The sequence below is a fragment of the Prionailurus bengalensis genome, chromosome A1, assembly GCF_016509475.1.
Source record: "Prionailurus bengalensis isolate Pbe53 chromosome A1, Fcat_Pben_1.1_paternal_pri, whole genome shotgun sequence".
Classification (NCBI taxonomy): Eukaryota; Metazoa; Chordata; class Mammalia; order Carnivora; family Felidae; genus Prionailurus; species Prionailurus bengalensis.
The window spans coordinates 181951481-181968200 of NC_057343.1; the positions used below are offsets into that span (position 1 = coordinate 181951481).

At 43.7% G+C, this 16720-nt stretch overlaps 1 protein-coding gene across 15 annotated transcripts in view; it reads right to left on the reverse strand.

The window, feature by feature from the left end:
- TENM2 (teneurin transmembrane protein 2) overlaps positions 1-16720 on the reverse strand; it is a 1251785-nt gene that overhangs the window by 215220 nt on the left and 1019845 nt on the right. For all 15 annotated transcript variants that reach the window (XM_043596358.1, XM_043596374.1, XM_043596352.1 and 12 more), the window contains one exon: positions 5259-5381. In XM_043596358.1, coding sequence (XP_043452293.1) covers positions 5259-5381 — 123 coding nt within the window. The remainder of the gene's footprint in view (positions 1-5258; positions 5382-16720) is intronic.

The window sequence follows — 16720 nt, forward strand, 5'->3', positions numbered from 1 at the left end:
TGATATGTTTCTGACTTTTCCGGTTTTCAGATTAGAGAACCATGAAAATACAGTGACTTGCTTAAGGTCACACAGCTCTTAAGTGGTAGAACTGGGATCCAAAATATGAACGCTTCCAGAACCCACATTTCTAATCACCCCGCTGACTGCTTTTCAGACATTGGCCTAAATACAAGACATACAAAGAGGTGTGTATCCAAACAGGTGGCAGGGACCACCCTCTGGATGTACAAGTCAACTCTGAAAGGGAAACGTGCCAGCACAAGTGAGGATAAATGCACTAGGGAGGGAGATAGATTATCTTGCTATTAATACCCATGTCAACCCACAATGATGTCAGGTACAACAGAAATTATACAACTTAGAACGGGGTTGTGGGTAGCAATCAGAAGCTAAAATCAGCAATATGAAGCACGTAAGCAGTACTCACATGTAACAAAGGGAGAATAAGATGGCCTCCAAACTGAGAGGAGTTGTTACATTGGTATGTAGGCTATTGGTATATTTGCCAGTAGACGTGCAGTATTGTAATGGTTGGCTCAAACATAACCACCCCTTGCCCTTCTGGGAACTTCACTGACTTTGAAAAAGCCCCATGTAGAGAAGTGATCATTTTGAAACCCTGGGCTGTGTTCATTGAGAGGCTGACAAGAGCCAGAGGAAGAATTACCAACCTCCCCGCTAATCTGGCTCCTAGTACCATGCATTAAGCCAACTAGTAAAAATCATTATGAAGTTTTTGCTGAAAGGGCAAGTGTAGAAAAACATGTTTCTAAACAGAATAACAGTCTTTGCCATTTTTTTCCAACTTGCATACCATCTGGAAATTCTGATTTTTTTTTCAAAGGGTAGGAAAGAAATGTGCTCCAGGCACAAATAAATGTTTACAGCTGAGTTATAAACCGAGAATGGTGGGGCTTAAAACAGACAGTCTGGCAGTGATGGAACTCAAGCTGCAGTGAGACAAATAATGCTGTGGGGAACGGGCCAGCTTGTTTTGCACATTGGCCCTTGTGAATGGGAAGTCTTGCTTCCCACTGACCTCATCAAGCAAATGTTTGGGAAGAAGTCTCCACATCTGGGTTGGTTCTAATTCTTAGAAGGCAAAGGGAAAAGATGAAGCAGAACGACTCTCTATCTTGATATTCTGAAGGCAGCCTTCACCTTTGGAAACTACAATACCTCATAAGAAGTGTCAGCCCGTGGATGCTTGTTAAATGGAGTAACTGAGAGATGGCATGATGATGTCAGTGACAACTAATATTCCCGGATCTCTTATTAACTGCCTGATGCCACACACCATGTTTTACAAGCACCGTCTCCTTTATACTGGATGCCAAGTGTGAGGAGTTCCATTTTACAGATGAGGAATTGGTGGCTGAGGGAGGACAAATGACCTGCTTATGTTCAAGCAGCTAAGTGATGGAGCTGACAGTTGTAACCAGCTGGACCAACTCTAGAGTCATATGTTACACAGAATTTGTCGATGCAATGTTACCCAAAAGATGCCCAACCCTTGGTCAAGACGGAAAGGCTGATCTATTGGGAGTTTGGTCTCTTCTGCCTCATCTCCTACAATTTATAGTTGCAGAACAGTCCAATGAGAGCAGACATAGGTTTGCAAATGATACAGAGTAGTAGGCAAACTTCCATAATGGGTCAGGTAACAAATATTTTATGCTTTAGTGGGCCATCTCATCTCTGTTGCATCTACTCAGCTACATTGTTGTAGTGCAAAAGCAGCCATAGGCAATGAATGAATATGGCTGTGCTCCAATAAAACTTTATTTGCAAAAACACATGGCTGGCCTGATTTGGTTCATGAGATGTTATTTGCTGACCTCTGATATAGAGGACACCTTGACTTTAAAATGAGTGATAGGTTTTGAGAATGATCCATGAAATTCTACTTGGGAGTTTATTCTTTCTTAAGATCAGTGCACAAATTGGCTACATGTGATGTGCCCTTTAAAAGCTCTTGTATTCTTTGCCTCTGGGCCTAGCCAATCAAACTGGATTCCCTTATGTTATCTGACCAGGTCAGAACACTGTATTGAATCTTCGTTCTCAAGGCTTATCTAATCCCAGATCTATAGAAAAAGTGCTCTGTGCTCTTGTAATGAAGATGTATGAGTTCATTCCTTTTAACATAGAAATACACTCGAGATGGTGAGTGATTCTGGCAGTCTGTGGGCTCCCTTTTCTTGATGTGAAACCCAACAACCAAACCAACCACATTAAGGTTTAATTGAAAGAGAGAATGGAGAAAAAATAAACCATGAACAACAACAAATGGAAAAGGGAAGACAAAGCCCAAAGAACATACTCTCCTAACTAATTAATCAAGTGCTTTGTTTCCACTAACATATCAGAGAGTGTAGGCTGCCCTGTCTATTAGACTCCTTTCCAAATCTGAGCAATGTAAACACTCCTAAAGACCAAGTAATGAAATCTCTATCGATGTGCCATCTTAGATGGAACTCACATACCCTTGTTTTGCTTACATTTTAATTTGCTTCTGCTGGATACTTACCCAGTAATTGCTTAATAAGATTAACCTCCCTGGCAATGTGTGGTGTATCTTGATTAAAACATTATCAGAGTGAAGGATTATCGTATACCACAAAAAAATGGAGGGGGTGTTATTTAATTAACTTATTGCCAATATATCTTGATTGTCTCTTTGAAACACTGGAAAACTAGTCGATGGGAATTGATTCAGGTTATCTAAATGTATAGAATTGGGGAGTGGGGAGGAGGGAGGTCACTAGGTAAAGAAATTGAAACCTGAGGTTCACTTTTTCAAAAAGACATAGGTGGCTGTGAGAAAGCCAAAATCTTTCTAGTTATTTTTTTAGACCAAACTTTACAACAGCTTGAGAGATCTGCTGTCTTCGGTCATAAGAAGAGTACTCTTTGGTGTTCAGAAAGGAGATGTTTCCAGTTTTCGTTCAACTTTATTTTAAATTCTCACACTTTTTCATAAGAGTCCTATTGACAGAATTCATTGGACAACAATTTGGCAACCATTTTACTATCTTGTAAACTCATTTGGAAAATAACTGGTGATGTTACAGGACTTAAAAAAGCATGTTGCATCTGAGGGGGAAATTCTGGTCTTTCCAAAGGCACTGTGGAAAGTGTTTCTTCATTTAATTGAGAGACACTGTACTCTTAGTTAGGACTTGTTCTCTTCAGGGAATCTTCAGTTCTGCTGATATGGGATGTTCAAGTGTGGGTGGGAGTTGGAAACAAAACTTAATCACAAATGCGCAGAGTGGCTGACCTTAACTTATGGAAGTTAGTGCCAATCTGTGAGTCTCTTCGGTAAAGGATGCTATTTAAGAAGCATTTGCATGTAACTTCAGAATGTATACATACCAAATATATACCTGTGCCCCATGAGCAAATATGCATATTCGCTTTCAAATGTGTGTTCTGCATTCTTCTCAAGGGGCAGGGTGCTGCTGACTTGTAGATTAAAGGGAGCTTAGGGATCAGAAGCAGCAGAGACCCCCTAAAACGTTTCTCCAAGAGCAGCACAATGGACCTCTTGGGCAGGATCATTCTTCGCTGTAGGGGCGAAGTAAAAGATGCCTTTTACTTAACGGCATCTCAGCCTCTCTCTGCTAAATGCCAGTTGCACCTCCTCTAACTGTGACAACCAAAGAAGTCTTCAGACACTTGCCCAATGTCCCCTGGGGGCCAAAAATGCCCCACAGAGAAACACCATCATAAAGGAAACAGGAGCTGTGGATGGTGTCAAATACTGGAGGGAATGGACTACACATCAGAGACCAACAAATCTGGCTTCAGGCTTTTTGGTCAGTTAAGGCAGAACATGATCCGTTAAGGCAAGATATACTTTCCATTTTTAGATCTAGTTTTAGTTACCTGCTAATGGAAAGCATATAATTTCATCCTCAGATAAAACTTTTTCATGCTTACTTAAAGGTAATTTAGTGTTATGATTAGGATGGATGAGTAGAGCGATTCTTGAAGATGGGATACAAAGAAAGACAAAAAAGTTACACTCGATGTCATTAGGACAACTCCAGGGAGAATAATTTAAGCAACATTAACATCTCAGTATGACTAACGTGCATCTCTAAGGGAAGATGAATTCTGGAATCTTCTCTGTGGGAAATGATGGTGCTGAGGAATACCCCAACAACTTGCCCAAAGATGCACAGAGCACAGACTTGAGTTTAAGTCTGTACCTGCCTACGTGTTTGATTGGGGAAAGTTTCCAAAACACCCTGGGCTTGGTTTCCCTGAGATGATACCCTTCCTTTTAGAGCTGTTGAAATTAGGCAATGTTCAGCTTGGTGCACACCAGGTGTCCAGTAAATGTTATTTCCTTTCTTGTCTCTGAACTATCTCTGCGGGGTATTTTAAGAAACATGGGGGTAAACTGTGCTAGGTGAACTGTTCTGATGTGCTAGGAGGCAGAGTGGAAGAGTCTGTGTTTGGAGAAGCCCTTCCACACCATCTCTCCTGTTTGTGATTTCCATCCTGACTCAAGCACACCCCACAGTCTGCCATCGGCTGCTGTTGTTTTTTTTTTTTTTAATTGCCCCCTGTCTCTACCTCCTCACAGTCCTGCCTTTTCTCTTCCTTCTTAGCACCTTGTTAGCACCTATTTTTTTTTTTCCTGCAAGAATACAGTTGCCTGATTGCTTCAATAAACATCTCCATTGTCCCCTTTACTGTTCTGAGGAGAGAAGCTTTGTTCCCTGAGTTGTCAAAACTCTGTTCTATTCTCTCCCAAAGCAGAACAGCTCAGAATCTTTCTCTTTCCTGCCAGGCAGCCCTTCCTCCCTGGGGAGGCTGCCTCTCTCCTCTGGGGAGTGGGCTCTGGTCTAGCGGCACGCGCAGCCTGCTGCTCTCGGCTTTCTTGATTAGGCAGGACTTTCTCCTGCTGCTGCTGCTGCCTCTCCAGCTGCTGCTGTTGCTGCTGCTTCTGCTCGGGCCTTGGGAGGCTTTCAAGTGGCTCCAGATAGCAGAGGTATGCACATTGGTCTGGGAAGGCGGGGTGCCAACTCTCAGTGGCTCCAGCCAAACGCAGCTAACAGACAGGAACAGCAAACAGCTTTTAACAGGGGCACCTACGAAAGGCAATGGTTTTGCCCACCCCCCCCAATTTCTTTTCCTTTTTGTGTACCTTCCAAGATTTGGATTAGAAAACCTAAACCGGTTGGCGGGAGCTCTGAATTTCCCTGTGACCTCAAGAGGGCAAGCAGCAGCTGTAACCTCACCTTTGCCTCCAGATGGCATTGTTGCCACATCATCGCTTCCTGGTAGGCCGGTCCTTATCCCATTGTTAAAGGTGTGTCCATCTGCCGGCTGCAGTTGCCAATTGAGTCCGAGCAGATGCATTGCTGCAGGAGAGACAAAGTAATGAAAATATGAATAGATAATTCAGCAATGCAAATGTCAAGGGGGGAGGGCCAGGTGCCTCTTCCAAGCAATTGCCTTTTAAGGAAGCTGCACTTCAAAAAACAAAAAAACCCAAAAACAACATCAACAAAAAACCCCCAGCTTACCCCAGGCCTCAGGGATTAGCTAAATACAGAAAGGGAGGAGATCCGGGTGATTAGGTCTCCTCTCCCTGTGCTGCTGTTCACCACCTTTGGTGAGACGACTGCCAAGGTGGGGAGAAGAGGAGGGGGAATCAGAGTTCAGGCCTCTCTACCATGGAGGAGAAAATGTCCCTCTGGAATCGCTGTAAAGAATACTGCTCCATCACATCTAACCTCTCCCACACTGTGGATGCAGCTGTTTTTAGACTGAGGGTCCCAGGGCGTTGACAAGGATAATTTCCCCCAAACTACTCAAAACAGTCAGTGTCGAAACAAGGCTCCCCAGATGGGATGGTCTGCTGCTGAGACTGTAGTTGCACTAAAACAGCAATGCAGCAAGTATTGCCCACAGCTGGACTGGCCCCTGTAAGCTCACCATTCTAGTTCAAGCTCTCAAACTGCCTTTCCTTTCCACCTCTCTTCCTGCTAAGTGGGTACCTTTCAGCACACTGTAGAAAAAGCTCAGGGGTGGTTGTAGAATGGGGTCCTTTCACAAAAATACTGTGATGATTCCCTCTCACACCCTGCACCCCCACCCACGCTTTCCCACGGGGACAGAGGGAGCCTGAGTGCCAAGGTGCTATCTTTGCTAATGAGACAAACATGTTTGTAGGACTCTTGCTTTATTTCCACGTATACTGCAAACCTTCAACACAAACTTCCTTCCTTCCCTCCTGTCTTTCTTGTCACCCTGTGCCAGCTCACCACTTCCCAGGTGGTTTCTCAAGCTCAAATCACCCCATCTTCCATGGTTCTGGGGGAGTTGTTTTTGCTACGTGGAATGAAAGGCAAATCCCAAACACCTGTATTCTTTCAAAGTCCCCATCTAAGAAATGCTTCATTTGCAGATAAATAAGGAGTACACTCCTCTGCATACTGCCCATTCAAACAATAACCACACTGTGTCTGTCTGGCATTTCAACCGGACATAGGTTGATGCTGTTGCTAGGGTTCCAGCGCTGCAGGAGAGAAAGGGCTGTTGACAGGGAAAGGTTCCGGGCATGATGTGGGATGGGAGAAACAATTAACCACAGGAAATGCAATTAACAATGCTTAGGAAATTGTTCACACAGCAATTAATTCTGCATGCCTACCACCACTTAAAGTCAGGCTGCATTCTATTAAGGTTAAAAACCTATCTTCAAACAATACAGCTCAGATTGATGGCCGCAGATTAATGTGCCAAGGTGTCCCTGTGTGTATATCTGCTTTTTTATTTTATTTTATTTTTTTGCATACTTCCCCATTTCAGAGCCATGTTTTTTTCCCCCTATACATTACTTTGAAGTGTAAGGCAACTCTTTGAGATGATAAATACTAATAAGAATAAGTGACATTTACTATACACTTTCTGTCAAGGTAACACCTAATTTTCTCCTGCAGTTTATCCGTTATATGTAGGTCACTCACTTGAAGAGACCGGATTCTATTGCCTCAAATAATGACATATTTTCACTGTACAGAGGTCAGGAAATGAGAACTAATCGTGGCTGCTTCGAGATAACGATAGCTTCTGATTTGTAATTACCAGGTGAAAGGGAGCCAAGGAATTATCTATTTTAAAATGATTCCCTTTTTTTCTTTTAAATGCCGCTCTTGGGTCTTGGGACTTGCCTTGAGCCTGCTTGCTGCTGCAGTGGAGGTGTGGTTCCCTCATGAAGGGTCTCCCTGCGTTTTAAGATATACACAGACCAGTACTGCAGGTGCAGCTGGGCTCAGGCCTAACAAAGCTTTGAGTTTCTCATCTAGAGAAGGAAGCTGTGGGTCTATCAGGCAAGAATGACAATCTGCCCAACGCCCCATCAGTGTGAATCTCTTTTCAAAGCTGTTCCCCTCTTTGGAAACCCAGTCTTGGCACTCCAAGATGAGGAACATACTGCAACTGTCAACTTCAACTTTGAGAGAACAGCAAGCAGACAATACCCTAATCTTCTTGTGCATAAGGAGGGGGTTCATGAAACTAAGTTCTGTTTGCAGAAACGCTCACCCCTTCCTTTTTGTTTCGGGTTACATAGCATCTTTTTATTAAAAAAAAAAAAAAGAAAAGTATTCTGAAAACAAGAAGATGAGAGATGGGGTGAGAAGGGTTAGGGTCAGAGGAGACAAGTAACTGCTCAGACAACTCCCAGAAGTGAAAAGAAAATAAGAAAGTGAGATGGAGACAGGCAAAGGGGAAGAGCCAAATCTGCTGAGTGTAAGCTCTGTCATCCCAGCAGAAGCGAGGCAAAAAAATGAAACTCAAGTTTGGGCATATTTTCTGTTGTTGAACTGAACGTTAAGCAAATAAGTGAGAATTATATCAGGGGTATAACCACCTTCTTTTGTTTTTTGGGAGGGACGCTGAAATAGGCTTTTGTTTGTACTTTGTTTTTTTGTTTTGTTTTTTTTTTCTTGGTCAGCTATTCCTTCTCTTTTACTTGAGTAAGAAAATGAGAGTATCTTTCTGGCCTATGGGGATGGACTAAAGTGTCCTTAGGATAAAGAAGACCCAGGAGAGCTGTGAAATAAATGAGTTTCCTGACTAATGAGAACTCTGTTTCTTATTCTGCTACTGATTTGCTATATGGCTGGGGCTGAGAAATCCGTGTCTCCATCAATCTCTCCCTTCACCTTCTGAAAATATTTCCCTTTACAGGTAGAATAATGGCTGCTGAGGGCTTGAGAGAGGTCAAGTGTCCACAACACCCTCGAAGATCTAGCAGAATGTCTTGAATATAGAAGGCATTCCATCCATAAATGTTTACCAGAATAGATAATGACACATGGAGTTAGATATGAGGGGCTGGATTGTAGGACATTATACTCTCACAAATCAAACATATGGAATAGAGAGGCGTGAAGGGTGGACTACAACAGTGCTGGCAGCAATAGGGACAAGACTACAAAGAGAAGCTATTTTGGGTACTAGTGTTATCAGTACCTGCTGCCAGTCCTTGAACCCCTTCTATGGCCAGCACTTTAGGAGCCATTCTACAGATATTACCTTAAGATGTATGACTCGCATCTCTGGTTGGTACTATCCCCATCCCCATTTCATAGACAAAGAAACTACTGACTATGAAGTTTGATCACTGGGGGATTTCACAATCAGAGGAAGGTAACAGTGGAAGTGGTTATCTGCTTCATATTTCATAGTGATTTGGGTACAAATTATGGTTTGCAATGGAATCTCAGCAAACCTGGTCTTTTGCTCGAAACTCATGATAATCTCACTGTGGTTGACGAATGACCATTTTCCATATTCAGCACCTCTTCCTGAAGGGGTGATATCTCCTGTCTTGTTGAATTCAGATATGGCCACATGACCTGGCAGCACACACTTTGTATACCTTTTTTCCTTCTGCCACATGGTCAACTTGGGTCTTGAGGAACGATAACATGGCTCAGACCCACGGCTGATGAGTGGGAGAATACAGAATGAATGAATGAATGAACTGTTACTGTTATAAACTGCTGAGAGTTTGGGGTTCTTTGTTTTAACAGCATGCCTGAGACTTCCCTAACTGATAGGTTCGCTTACAGCAGCCCCAACTCTTCCATGGGGCATATGTTCTAAGACTTGCCTTCCTGGTGGATGCCTTAAACTGCAGAATAGTACTGAACCCTATGTACACTATGCTTTTTCCTGTACATATATGCGTATGATAAAGTTAAACTTATAAATAAGGCACAGTAAGAGATTACAACAATGACTAATAATAAAATAATTATAAAAATATCTCTAATAAAATTTATGTGAACGTGGTCTCCCTCTTTCTTAAAGTATCTTCATCTTGTGATGCTGTGAGACAATAAAATGTCTATGTGATAAGATGAAGTGAGGGGAATAATGCAGGCATTGTGACCACAGTGTTAGGCTCCTGCTGACCATCTGACCATATGTCAGAAGGAGGATGGTCTGCTTACTGTGGTTGACCACGGGTAACTGAGCCTCAGAAGGCAAAACTGAAGATAAGGGGAGCTGCCATGTAAGTAAACTAAGATACTCCATTTGTATACAACAGGGCTCTGTGCATTCCTTAAAGTTATTTATTTATTGAGTCAGGATCCTTTCTAAAACCCAGCCAGGAAAAGTTAGGACTACTACATACTTAAGGCCACCAACCACAAAAATAGCTCTTTAAATATTATGTCATAGTATATCCAGCTGTGATGCACTCTAATTTGTACTTAGAAAGTCTCAAGACTTTGTGTGAACACTGGCATCATCAACTTACATTTTCTCCAACAAGACATCCTGGATGCAGTGGGGTGGTCCCCTCTCTCACTCTCCACAAATGCTCTAGCAGCTCATCCCAAAAGGTCCTGTTCAGACCATCCTAGGGTCAGAAGTGAAATGAGTTTGGGAGGTCCTCTCCCTAATGTGAGTCACCCCTGTCGGCAGCCAAAATGCACAATTTATCATGACTTGACAGGCTCTGCTCCAGGGAGACCCTCAGATGGAACAGTGGGGCTCCATGGGTCAGCAAGGATGGAACAGGGAAAGGTTCCAAGTGGAAGTTCATGTAATCCAGGTGGCAGCTGGGAAATCAGCCACTAAAAACACAATAAGCAGCCAAACTCTGAAAGTATCTCCCTGGCTAATTGGAGAAAACTTTCACCAAGAGCTGAAAGTGAACCAAAGCAGGATGAATAGACCACACACAGATTCCAGATTTCAGCAAGAATAATAAACAGACCTATTTGGAGTTAGGGTGATAGTTCCTTAGCGGAGTTGCCTGTTTTTGTGCCACATGGGCTCTAAAAGAAATACTCAGAGGTAACCAAGTGAAGATTAAGGGAGAGGGGTTGGTTGCAGGTAACAGAATTCCCCAGCAACTGCAAGGACAGGAGATGTAGGCCTTGAAAAGTGGCAGCATGGAATGGGGGTTGTCTGAAATAGTAATTAGGGTATGTGTGGGTCCTGCTGGGTGCCACTTAGAACCTTCCATGTTCATTGGCTGGCAGAGGATCAACCTGACAAGAGAGTCAATCAATATGTCAGCAGCGCTTCTCAGAGAGCTGCTCAGCCCCTGCTTGTCAAGGAGGGCAAACACGGGGGCCACGGATACTCTGTGTTTGCTGAGCAGGCCTCCAGGAGCAGGGGGTATCTTTAAAGATCAGGCTTGTCGATACATAACCGGAGGAAGAGATTGGGCTTTCCCTTTGAAAATGGAAGGCTTGAGGCCAAGCAGAGCTTAGGAAGTGGGAGGAGGGAGGCTTGCCTGCTGGGTCTTATAGCTCAGCATGCGGTCAGATTCACAAGGGCCTTAGAGATGATGGCAAAGCTCCTTCAGAGACCAGGTAGGCTGGGACTCCCTGCCCCTCCCCCCCCAACCGCATCAGCCAATTTAGTCAACAATGCCAGGACTCCTGTGGGAAGTGTAGCCAATTCCCCAAGTGCCACTGCTGAGAGGAGAGAACCACTGCAGAATAATCAGGGCTCAAATGCACAAACACTAACCCTGAACTTGCACAGGGAATCTGCAAAGGCACTTTTGTAAGCTGTAGTCAAAATTAACACATGCAGATGAGCCTGCTCCATGAGGATGTTGACAATTAACAATTATTTTGGCAATGCACCAGGTACTGGGCTAATTATGTTAACTGCATCATTTTATTCATTACTTATCATTCAGCAAATATTTATGGAGCACCTACTGTGTGTTAGGTGTGTTCTAGGCTCCAGGAATAAAGAAGTTGACAGAAGGAGTTCCTTGTTCTCATGGAACATACATTCTAGCGGGATACATAGAAACTAAACACACACAAATGAAAAGTAGAGGATGAATAGGGTTGGAGATGCCAGGGCCTGGGGGTGAGTAATTCAGTTTTTTGTTCAGATATAGACCAGTCAAGGATGGTGTCCGATAGGTAACATTTGAGCCAAAGCCCAAAGGGAGTGAAAAAGCAATTCATGCTGACATCTGGGGGAGCTTTGAGGTTGGAGTGGGGTCAGTGGGAGAAGAGAGTGCAAGGTGGTGGGTGGAAGGGAGTGGGTGCCCTTGGAGAGACTTTGCCATGTATCTAAGTGAGATCAGATGAACACCGGAAGATTCTAAAGAGTGTGAAAGTCTATTTATTTCCATTCTCACTCAGTGACATGGTAGTGTAGTCTACCTCTTCTAGATAAGGAAATTGAAGCTTAAGGAGGTTAAGTCACACGCCTAAGATCACACAGCCAGTAACCAGTAACCAGGAGTCTGGAAGTTAAACCCAGACACATGTAACTGCAGAGTCAGAGCTCTCAACCCCCATACTGCCCTGCTACTGACTTACTCAACAGTCCTCAATAGAGGCCATTAGGCCCCTAATTCTCTGAGTGAACCGCTACTTAGTCAAGACTGAACAGGGCAATGGGCTACAGAATTACTTACTAAATACTGTCAAGGCTCACTCAGCAACAGACACCTCCCTTTGTAGGCAGTGGTTAGTCCTCTGATAAATCTGTCCTTGGTCAGCGACCAGCTTGCTACTTAACTGAAAGGAATCGCAATTGTCAATAGAAAATAAATCTGTTTGGCAACCTCAGTTCTCAGTCAGGCAGGCTAGCAATCAATATGCTTGGTGACTTTTTCCTTGGTCAGTTTGCTTATCATCCTTTGGGGACCTTGAATACAGTGCCCTTTTCTCAGAGAGGAGGGGGCCCACTGCAGTGGATTAATGGTATCCTTTTTAGGAACACTGTTGTGCCTAAATTACCTTCTGCCTAAAAGAAGAGATACAAACAAAGCCACGTGGGATAACATTCACGGAAGTGCCTTAAGTCTTAGAGGAGTTTAAAAAATTTAAATATAAAGGAGTTAAAAAAAATCCCTTTCAAACTGCCTTGGTGGAATGATTTCTCTTATTCCACCCCTCCCCCTGCCCCCACTGTATTGCAATACACTGAATGGAATGAATTTTCAAAGCACTGCAGGGAAGTTATGCCCACAAATCCCTTTACTAGTAATGGGATTTGTGTACCTATCTCCCAAGAATGCTCTGAAAAGTTACTTGTCTGTGTCTAACTTCCAGCTTGCAGCTTCCAAAATGGTTGCAAAGTTTCTGGCCCAGGAATGACACAGAAGAGGAAGAACGAGGCCCAGATAGGATACCAGAATCCTGACAGGACCAGCGGAAATGAGAGGGGGCTTTGGAGAAATGCACCTGAATTCACACCTCTATCTGCACTCTCTTGTCTTCCAGCCATGGTGCTAAAACAGGGATTTTGTCTCTGCCTTCCTAGTGCTTGTCCCTTGCAAAGGCAGGGAGGCTTTCTGTCCCCTCCTGCACGTCTGCCAAGAGAACAAGGTGACAGTTGCGTGAGGCAGCTCTGAGACCAGGGAGCAGCGTGTTCTGGAGACAAGAAGAATCCACATGGAGGGAACCAGCGCATTAATCTATTTTCATGACAGGCTCAGGATAGTACAGCAAGTGGGAAGTGGTATGAGATTAATCAATTCCTGTGTTTGGAGGAAACAAATGGGACCCCTTGCAGCTTCAGGATGCATGGGGCCCCCAAGCTGGTGTGACTCCTACCCCTCGAGTCCCCTTACACCTGCCACTGTGTGCTGCAGGTGGTAACTCTGGACACTGTCGGGGTGTGGTGTCTGGTGTGCTCAGGTGACCTCTAACAAGGCCCTTTGCTCTCAGCATCACCAGGCGGATCAATATGTAAGACAGACACACATGCTCACAGCTACTGTCTTTTCCTCGTGCACAGTCTCCAGGAACGTACCCTGGAGGATTGGCGATGCTGGCCAGGCGTCCCATTGTCCACTGAGCCAGCTTATCCTCAGGCAGATAAACACATGCCTGGAGCCATTCGCCACACAGGGTATCATTTCCCACCCAGACGACTCCTTTCCTGCCGCTATTTTTCCCAGGAAAGAAATAAAATAAAAGCCTTTCTTTCTCTAAGAAAGTACCCATGTGATCAACATACCTTTAGAGAATGATAATATCAGTAGGTTTTATTCAGCAAATAAATCATGGTCTCGGATTTTAAGAGCTTTTGTGATAGCAAAACACATCCTCGCAATCCACACGCATACACCTAAACGCATCTTTCTTCTCCCTCAGAAGCTTGTCATTCAGTGTTGACAACCCAAACAATATTTGTCTTTCTTTAAAGAACAGCACCCGGCAGCCCTGTTAAAGAGGGGGCCAGTCCACAAGACTACTTACTACAAAGGAAAGGTGATGCAGGCTGCACGCGGCATGCGGCCACTAGACTCATAGGAAGCAGACATTATGAATGTTTTAGAGGATAAGATGTCATATTGATTGGTAGATGTGCAGTGTATGCTGGAACAAAGAGGGGGAACTCTCCCGTGGAAAGTAGGCTTCGCAAGAAGCCATGGTGAGGGGCGTCAGGGAGGTGGCAGTTGGGGCATTGGCCATATTCCTAGGACACGTTTCTTCCCTCTGCTGCAGCAAATGAAGAAATGAAGGATCTGGTCTTGCTTCCCTCCCGAGTCCCAGGCACCCCCCCCCCCCCCCCCATCAAACTGCTTCCAATGAACCCTCTGATCGAACTGTGGAGGCTACAGTCAAGCAGCCAGAAATGAATAGCAAAGCCAGGGGTGCCTTAGGAATGGGGTGAAGGAGGAACCATCCCCCTATCCTGGGTCTTTGAGACTCATTCCTGTCAGGGTTTAAATCCCCGTTCTGCTACTCATAAGCAGATGACCTTGTGCAAACTAATTGACCTCTCTGAGCTTCACTTTTCTTAGCTAGAAGAAAAAGTTAGCATTTTTATAAAGTACTGACTCAGTGCCTAACATCGTGTTAAGAGCTTTATATGCATTATCTTATTTACCCTTTACAAGAAGTCTAAAATAGGTACTATTATTCTTCCCATTTTACAGAGGAGAGATGGGAGGCAGTATTGGAAATTTACCCATACAGACACGGCTGCTAGGTGGGGCAGGTGTTTATAGAACCAAGTGTGCACTTTCGGCCACAAAGGGAAGAGGGTGATCAAACTGACTTTACGATGTGGTGTTAGTATAAAGGAGGCAGGAATCCTTGAGTATCGAACACAGAGAAGGCACTCAAGAAATGTGTCTTACTTTCTGCTGTATCTTGGGTCATTTTGCCATTACAACGAGACCCATTGTAACTAATGTTTAATTGAGCTCTTGATGTGTGCCAGGCGCAAATTTTATCAAGTGTGTGTAATATTTTCCCATTTTGCAGATGAAGACATTGAGGCTCAGAGAGCTGGAGTAACATGCAGCTGCTAAGTGGTAGAAAGGTGTGACTTGAACCTGGGCCATGACACCTAACACCTGAGCATCGCATCATTCCAGCTCACAGCAGGACAAATATCAGCTCCAGGCACCAGGAAAGACTAGGGATGTTTATTCATCTAGATATTCTTCTCGAATTTGCCTAATCCCCTTTCTGAGAAACCTCTTAGGCTTTCTTTTCTGTATTATATCAGAAGGGCAGAGCCACCCAGCTCGAAGGTCATCTGGTCTGGTTCTTGTACAGATACTGACCTTGAGCCTCACGTAGGTGAAATGACTTGTCCAAGGTCATGATGACCAATGACTAGCTAAGCCAGGATTTGAAGCTTGGTCTCCTAACTTTTTGTCTGGTGCTCTCTCTACGGTCCTCTTCCATCTCTTTAAAGAACAAAGGATTCTGAGGCCTACGTGCAATGCAATGCCTTATCAGAGAACATGAGGGGACCTCAGCGAAGCCTCCTTCTCTCAGCCTTTTAAGATTTTTATTACTACTATTTGCAAGGTAAGGGATGAGCAAAAATAACCTGTTTATAAACTAGTCAACAAAATGGGTATCATGATCCTTCCCAATCCTAACTTCATTACATCGGGTTTCTATGAAAAATTGCTTCTACTGCAGGAGCTCATTCACAACGAGAAACTAAAATCACCATTTTTCTAATTCTACCTGGTCCAAGGATGCCATGGTCGATACAGACACGGCTCCCTCCTGCACAGAAGCTGGGCAATATTTCAGGAGTGAGGAATGAGTTAGAGAAATAAGGATGCTGAGCAAATCCTGCATGTAATTCTCATGTCAATTTGGTCATTTGTTCAGCAAAGCCAAATTAGGCACACGGGGAGACTGCTAGTGTTCTTTTCAATGTTTAATTTCTGACATGGTTCTCTCAAGGATTTTTTTTCTGACTCAAATAAAAAATCTTGTATGAGCAAATTGGGCTTGATCTTTCTCTTAACTGGTTTTTAGTTAAGTGGATTTTACATGCCTAACCTGAAACATTTTAGAGTTGATTCTAATGGAAAGAAACATTGCATTAAAAAATTAGTTCTTTCTCTCAGAGCCTGATGACACAGGAGGAAATAAAAACCCAGAAATCCGGTAGTCCTGGTCCTCTGATATGTTTAACATAACAGGGTCAGCTTCTTACTGAGAGAAAGATTATCTGGTAGAAGAAAAAAAGGATACTTTGTTTTTGGAATGCAAGCCACCTGTATTGTAAAAAAAGAACTACATTTTCATCTTCAATTAGATAAATGACACAATTAGACTTATTTTGAGTTTGTGACAATTTACTTAATAGAACTAATTTCAGGGGTTTTATGTGACACTCAAGTCCCACACATTTCTTTCCTGCTAAAGGTACACATTTCTCTCAACAGGTAGCAACATGGTAACTACTGTGGCACTTTTGGCTTATACAAAGCACTGTGATGACAGCAGAAAGACACTCCACATTGTTCATTATTAACTGCCCTCCCCTCTTTGGCTTGTGCTCCACTCCTCCCCCCGCCCCCAAACAATCTCTAAAAGATCCCAATTCTGGTATAATCCAATTCACCTCCAGGTGGGGGTTGGTGTCTTCTCTGATCCCAGCCAGGGAAGAGAGATTCTCCCTGTCCTGCATGTTCAGAGCTCAAGAAAGGTGAACCTGTTTGTGAAATCCCCCCACTCGTTTTTTACTACTTAGTTCTTTTAGACTTAAGTTTCTAAATTGTGTCCCTTCTGGTCTTATCTGGTTTCAGCTAATCTTTAATACAGGACACTAATGAGGTAGGTATTTTATTATCCCTATTTGTCAGATAAAGCAACTGAGGCTTGTTGCAGATACAGACACGCCCAAGGTGGAGAGTTGCCAGTTGTTGTTTTTAAAACTGTTAAATCTGGCATCCCAATCCCATAGTTAGGACTAATTCTCAGAGACC